At 36.9% G+C, this 8,559-nt stretch overlaps 2 protein-coding genes across 2 annotated transcripts; one reads left to right on the forward strand and one right to left on the reverse strand.

Moving 5' to 3' along the window:
- Positions 1-3,548: 3,548 nt before the first annotated feature.
- On the reverse strand, positions 3,549-7,812 carry LOC131007720 (protein ALTERED PHOSPHATE STARVATION RESPONSE 1-like). Its single transcript, XM_057934647.1, has 4 exons — positions 6,471-7,812; positions 5,918-6,132; positions 5,405-5,628; positions 3,549-5,237 (listed from the first exon to the last, which is right to left on the reverse strand). Exons 1-4 carry the CDS (start codon positions 7,654-7,656, stop codon positions 4,505-4,507), a joined length of 2,358 nt encoding a protein of 785 aa, XP_057790630.1. The 5' UTR covers positions 7,657-7,812; the 3' UTR covers positions 3,549-4,504.
- On the forward strand, positions 3,565-4,464 carry LOC131023980 (protein DELAY OF GERMINATION 1-like). Its single transcript, XM_057953644.1, has one exon. It carries the CDS (start codon positions 3,565-3,567, stop codon positions 4,330-4,332), a length of 768 nt encoding a protein of 255 aa, XP_057809627.1. The 3' UTR covers positions 4,333-4,464.
- Positions 7,813-8,559: the final 747 nt, after the last annotated feature.

Below are 8,559 nucleotides of genomic sequence, written 5' to 3' on the forward strand. Positions count from 1 at the left end.
GAGATAGTCCAACTGTCACAACTTAAATGCAAGAACTTATATCTAGGTATGCAAGTTGGATATTTTTTAATATGGTTAATTGGAGTTTATGATTTCAACCTTTAAACTTATCTGTAAAAATAATTCGAATTTTAAAAATTACTATAAAAGATAATTTGAGTTTAAACAAAGATGAAAAATAGCTTAAATTTTGGCGTCTTCATAAAAATGATATGAACTTTAAAATTATTTGTAAAATATCTCAAACTTTAAATAAATAGCCAGGGCCGTTTCTGATCAAAAATGGGCCCAGGGCGAAACGATAAAAATGGGCCCTATTTAGGTAACACTACAAAAAATACAAAGATAACATTTTTTTTAAGTCAAATAATAACATTTCAATAGAAAAAAGGTATTTGTAATTACAAAAAATGACTTCTTCTCGCCTTTTGACTTGCAAAGTCATCTATAATATCATTTGTTTCAAGACTTTCTAAGATATCTTTCTCAATACATAAAATTGCTAGCTAAACCATTTAAAATTTCTAAGAATATTTTCATGCTCGCTCAAGTTATCTCTATTCTCACAAATATCATCAACTTCAACCAACACACTTGAATTCACATTTTTTTCAGCATTATTCACATGCGAATTTTCAGCTTTATCACTATTTTAGCAAAAAAATTATCAATATCACCTTTTTGCGATTTAGTGAGTTCTTCTAATCTTTTTCTTTTTTTCCTTTTCTCACTTCCAGAAATGTGTTTAATGTGTTTCTTAGGAATCATGCTTAATACTCAATCGGTCAAACCACAACAATTATATAAAATAAAACTTTGATATAGGCTATAGCTCAAATCATCAAACAAAATCAATGATAAGACAATAATAAAAGAACAATGGCACACCTGGATAAATTAATGGTAAATGGTTGAGATATCAAATATCAGATTGACGATTATTGCACTTTGAATTATCCCAATTCCCAAACTATTTGAGATCAAAATCTGAAAAATAATTAATATAATGTTAGATTATATATGCTAACAGATAGTTGGAAATTGGAATTGGATAAACAAGTTACAAGCATTAACCGATAGTTGGATAAATAATAAAACAAATACATGCATTTACAAAACAATAAACAATAAAAACAAAACAAAGGTTAAAAAGAGACTAACCGAAAGTTGGAATTTTGGACCAACGAATTTCAGCATATCAGAATTCAGATTCTCAGAAGCCTCTAAGATTTTCTTGTATTTCCTGACTTCTGAGTTCTTCGATTCTTCAAAAGAATCTTACAATTTTGGACCAACGAATTTCAGAATTTAGGTAGTTGAGTCTGAGATTGCAAAGCGAAAGCGATTACTTTGGGCAAGGAATTGAAGATTGAAATGTGAAGAACAAGATAAAACTGTAGGATAATACAATCTATAATTTCTCATATTTATCTTCATGATTCTAACGGTTCAAAAATTATTGGGAAAAGATTTTTGAGAGAACGGCTGGATTCTGGAGAAGAAGATGAATAATCGCTATGACTGCGGGAGAGACGAAGTGTTGCAGCTGCAGAATTAAAGACGCAATTACGCTAATTTTGCTTTAATTAAAAGATACTTGGGCCACTAGGTAATTTATTTTCTCATTTTATTTTCTCATATCACATTAAAAGATAGTACTTGGGAATATAATTTTTTGGGCTACAAAATTTATATGGAATGTAAATTTTTAGGGCCTTAAATTTTTTTTTTGGCAGATAACAAAAAAAGGGCCTATAATAATATAGTATATATAATAGGATATAAAAAATTTTGGGCCCCCGAAAATCATGGGCCCTGGGCGGTCGCCCATGCTCGCCCGCCCTCAAAGACGGCCCTGTAAATAGCCCAACTTTTTGTAAATACAAAAAATAACTTGAATTATGATAATATGAAAGGGTCGAAAATTAAGTAAAAATTGTAAATTCATTAAGTGCAAAACCATCAAAACATAAAAAAATTATTTTCCTATGAACTCTAACCTCTAGACAATTATATTTTCTCTCACAAAAAATTTGTATTGTCATTCTTGTGAGAATCTAATGAATAACTAATACTGGTTGATCTTCTTTGATAAGGAATGTATTCAATACAAATTTTTCATTCATGTATGTGCGAGGTTAGGATCTATTAGCACGAAGTTTGAAAATTTTGTATTGTCATGCTCGTGGATGTTGTCTATAATATTTTGTGAGAGAAAAATTGTTTGTGCAAGACTAAGATTTGTTGTATGCATTTTTTTAATTTCTATGAAAGTTCATGCTATTTTTCGTATTATTTTAAGTTCGTGGTATTTTTTAAAATTTAGGCTATATACAAATGATTTTAAAATTCAAACTATTTTTTTATATTTTTTAAAATAATAACCAGTTTATTAATGGCTCTAAAGTTCGTGCCATAAACTATATTGTGAAAACACGTGTCTTTTCTTTTCTTTTCCTTCTTTTTTTTTGGAATGTAAACACATGTCTTTTAGTGTGGTCTTTTATATGTTTTTATTGTAGTGTGATCACAAAAATCTAAAAGTCTACCAATTTGTTTTGATATTCATGAAAATGGTAGCAATATTCAGTATATACATAAAAAAAAAATACTCCCTCCGTCCCATTAAAGTTGGCCACATTTCTATTTTGGGTGTCCCACTAAAGTTGGCCACTTTCTAAAAATGGCAAAAATTTACTTTAATTAAGTCAACAATCACTCACTAATTTGGTCAACAATTGTAGGCCATTTTCTAAAAATGCCAAAATTACTTTAATTAAGTCAACAATTACTCACTAATTTGGTCAACAATTGTAGGCCACACTCTATTACAACATATAACACTCAATTTCTTAATCTCCGTGCCGAAACAAATGTGGCCAACTTTAATGGGATGGAGGGAGTAATAAACATCCATAGATATTCTGTATATATCTTGTTAGGAGTGTGCTCTTATTTGCGATTTATATTTAATTCCATTCGTAGATTTGCGAATATTAGAATAAAATCAAATATTTATTTAATTTTATTTTAAGCTTTTATTTTTTTCACCATAATCCTTTTTTATTTAAGTAAATATATTCATTTTTTCTTTATTATCAAATATATATTTATATAATCGAATATTTTGAATATCAATCAAATATTATGATTTTAAAATTATACTTCATTCGTCTCACTTCACGTGTCTTGTTTCTTTTCAACACGATTATTTAGAAAAAAATTAATTAAATTATAAGTGGTGTAATGTAGATTTAAAAAGGTGACGTGGGCCTCAAATATTTTCACTTTTTGTGACTTACTTTTTTCCATAAAAGAAAACAAAACGTTTAAAGTGGATAACCCAAAAAAGAAAACAAGACAATTTAAAAAATAATTGAATTTAATTGAATTTAAAAAATAATCAGAAAATTTTATATTCAAACAAAAATTTAAGTCAAACGAAACAAAAAGTGATTTAATTCATTTTACATCCTAGTAAAAAAATATTGGAGAATGATAAGATAGAGTCACTTATAAAAGCGAGGCGAGGCGATGAATTGTGATTTGTGAAAGCAAAGAAAAATGGGAAAAGAGGAGCAAGAAAACTTCCAAGAATTCTACACAAAGTGGATAGGAGAGCAGCGGCAAGAGCTGGGGCGCCTCCTCCTGGCTTCCAAATCCTCCCATTCCCAAACCGACTCGCCGCTTCCGCTCTTAGTCTCCCGCTGTGTCGCGCACTACGAAAAATACTACAAAACCAAATCCAAATGCGCCAAGACCGACGCCCTCCTCCTCCTCTCGCCGCCCTGGATCAGCCAGCTCGAGGACGCCTTCATCTGGGTCGGCGGCTGGCGCCCCACCGCCGCCTTCCACCTCCTCTACTCCAAGTCCGGCCTCCAGCTCGAGGCCAAGTTCTCCGGCGTCGGCGCTTTCGGCGTCGGCCCCCTTGATCTGAGCGATCTGACGGCGGAGCAGCTGGGGCTCATCGACAAGCTGCAGCGGAGCACGGTGGCGGAGGAGCGGAGGATATCGGAGAAGGTGGCGAAGCAGCAGGAGAGTGTGGCGGATGCGGAGATGGTGGAGCTGAGTCAGACCAGCCGAGCGGAGGACGACGGCGAGGGCATTATCGGAAGGAGGATTAAATCAGCTATTAGAGTCAAGGAGGAAGGCTTCCAGAAGGTTCTACAGAGTGCGGATGATCTCCGCCTCGGAACACTCAAGGCCGTCGTCGGCATCCTCTCGCCCATCCAGGCCGTCCATTTCTTGATCGCCGCGGGGGAGCTGCATCTCAGCCTGCATGAGTGGGGGAGAGACAAAGACGAGAGAGACACCATGCAACAATCTACTTGAGAGGATCCCCATTTTCCCTTCCTGCTTTTCGTTTACTTTAGTGGCGTCTGTTTCAGCGTTTTTACTCTCTTATTTGTAGTCTGTAACTAATGTTTGAATGTAAAATTCAAGCAATAAATGTATTATTTATTTTAACTTAGATTCCTCATCTCTTGGTGTCTTATTCTCATCTCTACTGCAAAACTGGATGCCGCAGCCTAATATGTTGATGTGATTTGAGAGCTTTCACTGTGAAGTTGTCCAATTCTTTAAAAATAGGAATGAGGCCTCCTTGTAAGCTGCCACAAGCTGCATTCTGCGCGACTTTCACTGTGTCGTCGTGCTTCCTTTTCTCCTCGCCCAATCTCTGCTTCAAACAATCCAAATTCAACTCCACATCATTCAGCTTCGACGGCGCACCACGCTTCATTCTCTGCCTCTCCACGCGATGACTTCTCATCAGCTTCTGATACTTGTTCGAAACATGTTCTGCTCTAAGCCGTTGCTGCGCCTCCTCGTCCTGTTTCCCCCGTAGCTTCTGCAGGCCGGCTGAGAAGCCGTTCATAGCATTTGACAGCCTTCGATCAGAGATGGACTCCATTGCCTTGTGCCAGTCGTTGCAGATCACGAAAATAGGAGGAGCTCTGAGCTGGCCCGGGGAATAAGGAGCAGGGACGTAAGGAGCTGCTCCTGGTTCGCCCTCATGAAACTGCTGAAGCCATCCGTTCAGGGATTCCACATACGACTTTTGTAAGCCGATCCAATCATTGAAATGGCGACGCCATGCACGGAGCTCCTTCTCAAGATTGGTGATGGTGCTCTTCTGGGAGCCGGTTTTTGCTCTCAGATTCTGCATTTTACTCTTCGAGATGGCTTCAAACTGCTTCTGATGACATCTGAGCATCGCGTTCCACATTCCAATCATCCTATATGGAATGTTGATACAAACATTGAGAATGTAAAATGGTGGCATGATTATGAAAATTCTTTAACTAAGAATGTTGATACAATCATCCTAAATTTGTTACAGAAAATAAGAATTCAGGGTGATGAAACAACATTTTATCAAGTATGAGGAAAGATGTATCCATACCCTTGAATCAATGCAATGATCTTTGGTTCCAATTCTTCATCCATCAACTTGTGTATCCTACTCGAGATGATATCAATTTCTCTAACACGAACATCGAGCTTTGTTAGTAATCTTACCAAGGAAACTTCAGCAGCACAAACCTTGGCGGGCTCAGCTCCAACCCCGTCTAAGATTTTCAGCCTCATTCGTTGCTTCTCATACATGATTCGAAGCTTTTCTTCATCCTAATCAGAGGACCACCTAGAAAAGTGAGCAGGATTGAATTGCACTCATACACATTATGAATCTCGATGCAAATTACCAGTTTGTATCTATAACATGTACAGTTTGAGCCCAAAACAAATGCAATATCCCTCAAATATCAGCTAATACATTCATGACCATATTTCTTGATTTTTCTCTTTTTGATGTTTATCAAGTATTTGATATACCAATCGATCAATTTCAGGTGCAGGTCTGAACTAATTGCAATGAAACAGAAGAAACAAAATATCAAGAGCTGTATCAACTTGCCTTTACTGCCTTGTACAGCTTTTTCTCCCAAGCATATATCTTGTCCAGTGTCGAAGAAAGACTACCAAACTTGGCACCAAATTCCTTTCCAACATCTTCAAAGTATGACTTCGCCAGCTTCACAGATCTAGAAGCAAATGTTACAGATGGTATCGACGGAGAATCCATAAACGTCAGCCATGGTGCTGTAAGGTACAATATCCGTGACAGAATTGCTGTCGAAAGACAAGTCAGCTTTACATTCCAACATACAATTTCTTTACAAAATGAACATCTAGAAAGAAAAAAAGTGGGCATGACTCTTAACTCAAACCAGCTTAAACCAATCCTCACAAAACATGTAATGACAACTATGGAAACAACTGAATGAACTACAAGCAGAAACAAAAGCTATATCATCTATGAATTCATAACCATGTAACAAAATGTACTGCTTCTTTTGTGCAATCAATCAAGTAAAATGATCGAAGGCCGTTATATCATCTCACAGTTGCAGATATCCTAAAAATCAATTATAGTATTAAGTTAGACATGAAAACAGCAAGAACCACACCTTTGAGGAAGCTAGGCTGATACGGCACCTTTCCTGCCTCTAGGATCATGGCTACTTCTTTTCCATAGCCAGACGCAATCTCAAAATCATCTCTAATTTCAGTCACCACGTCCCTCAGGTCTCTTGCTTCATGAGGAGACAACACAGTCACACCACTCAACCTTGAAGAACCAGCATTTCCACTAGACCTCCTCTCCAGCTCAGAATGCGCCCCTTTCTTCTTCTTCATCGAACCCTCACTTACCCTCTTCGACACTACACTTCTTGGAGTCTCATCCATGTCCCCTTTTGGGGATTGTTCACCGTATGGATTTACAAACTCTACACTCTTACTCTTCTCACTACCACATGAAAGCACTGATCTAGCACTACTTTCACTCTTTTGCAATTGCGCAGATTTTGAACTGGACTTAATGCTGCTCTTTCCCTTGAGAGCCTCTCTACACACCAAATGCTCTGTTTCTTCCCCCAATTTACAAAAGCGCTCTTTCTCCATCACCTTACTCGAATTAGGGCTAACTGAATTCATAGCATGTTCATGATCTCCACTCGATATTAACCCTACACATTCACCATCAAACACATCAAATACATCAAACCGGCTCAGAAACCCTAACGCCGACGGATTTGGTGACGGCGGAGGCGGAGTCTTTCTCGCCGGAGTTACCGTGAAAACCCCCTCATCGCCACCATACTTACCAGATGCGGAATTCCAATATGAATCTGACCGGCCACGGTGCGGCTGTGGCGGAACCGCCGTTTTCGTATGCGGAGGCGGCGGAGCTGACTTCTTCATGTAGTAAACACGGCCTGAATAATAAGATGGTGATTTCTCCACATCGTGATGATGCATATCTTCTGGATCGCCATCATCATCGGTAGAAGAATCCGAAATACACCAATCCGACTCTTCCTCGTCGTCATCATGCAAATGCAGAGATTCAACATCGAGCTTTGAAGACGGAGGCGAAATCGGAGGCGGCGAAGGCGAAGTTGACGGAGCTACCAATTCCTCGTCGATGAATCTCCGCAGAGCATCGCCGACGTCTTTGAGCGAGCGGAAATAGGAAACGTGGGCGGCGGCGAGGACGTAGCGGTGGTTGGCGGCGGCGCGTATGAGCTCCCGCCGCTCGCGGCAGCGGACCACCAGCGGCAGATCGTCCGTCTTCGAGCCACTACACCCCATGTCAGAAAATCGCCATGGAAAAATGCTTTAGATATGCATTTGAAGATGTGATTTTGGTTTAGCTCTCTGCACAATCGCATGCAAATCAGCTATGGCGGAAACTAGAATTCTTTTTTTTTTTTTTTCGGAATTTAATATTTGATGCTCTAATTTAGAAAAATACACTCCCTCATCTCCAATTTAATAGATCATATTTTCTTATTTGATTATCCTAATTTAATGGGCAACTTTTTAAAATAAAAAATTAATATATAAATAATCTCACTCAACTCATAATTTACACTAAATATTACTATAAGTCTATAACCCATAAATAACTATCTCTTATTTCACTTAGAAAATAAGATTTTCGTTCTCTATCCAACTTTAGTCAGTTTTAAAATCATTTCGAAAAAATTGCTAATATAGTATAAGAAAATAAATGTTAGATCAGAAATATGAGGCAGGAGACTAGGACGATGAATTGAACCATGGATTTGATAAGGAGAAGGTTCTATAAGTTAAAAAAAAAAAAAAAAAAAAATTGTCTTGCGTCATTATTATTATCATCATCATTATTATTATTATTATTATTAAAGATTATGTCATTTTTTATTTATTATGTTGGTCAAAAAAAAATATAAACTCTGAACTTGCGCTTAAGGGCGGAGTCAAGGGCCGTGGGTCACTGAAAGGCCCAGTAAATTTTGTAGGAGTAATTTTATAATTTTCTAATATAACAAAAACTTTCTCCATTGGAACATCTTTCTATTTTCCTCCGTTTATGAAGCATATTCCTTGTTCATTTATAAAACATTGTTTATTTTATTTTTACTTGTTATGTAATTTAAATAATATTATAATTATTTTAAATTTAATTAGCAATTTTATTGAAAAAAAAATTAAATATTTGTATCGAAAGTC

The sequence above is a fragment of the Salvia miltiorrhiza genome, chromosome 1 (assembly GCF_028751815.1).
Source record: "Salvia miltiorrhiza cultivar Shanhuang (shh) chromosome 1, IMPLAD_Smil_shh, whole genome shotgun sequence".
In the NCBI taxonomy this organism is placed as follows: domain Eukaryota; kingdom Viridiplantae; phylum Streptophyta; class Magnoliopsida; order Lamiales; family Lamiaceae; genus Salvia; species Salvia miltiorrhiza.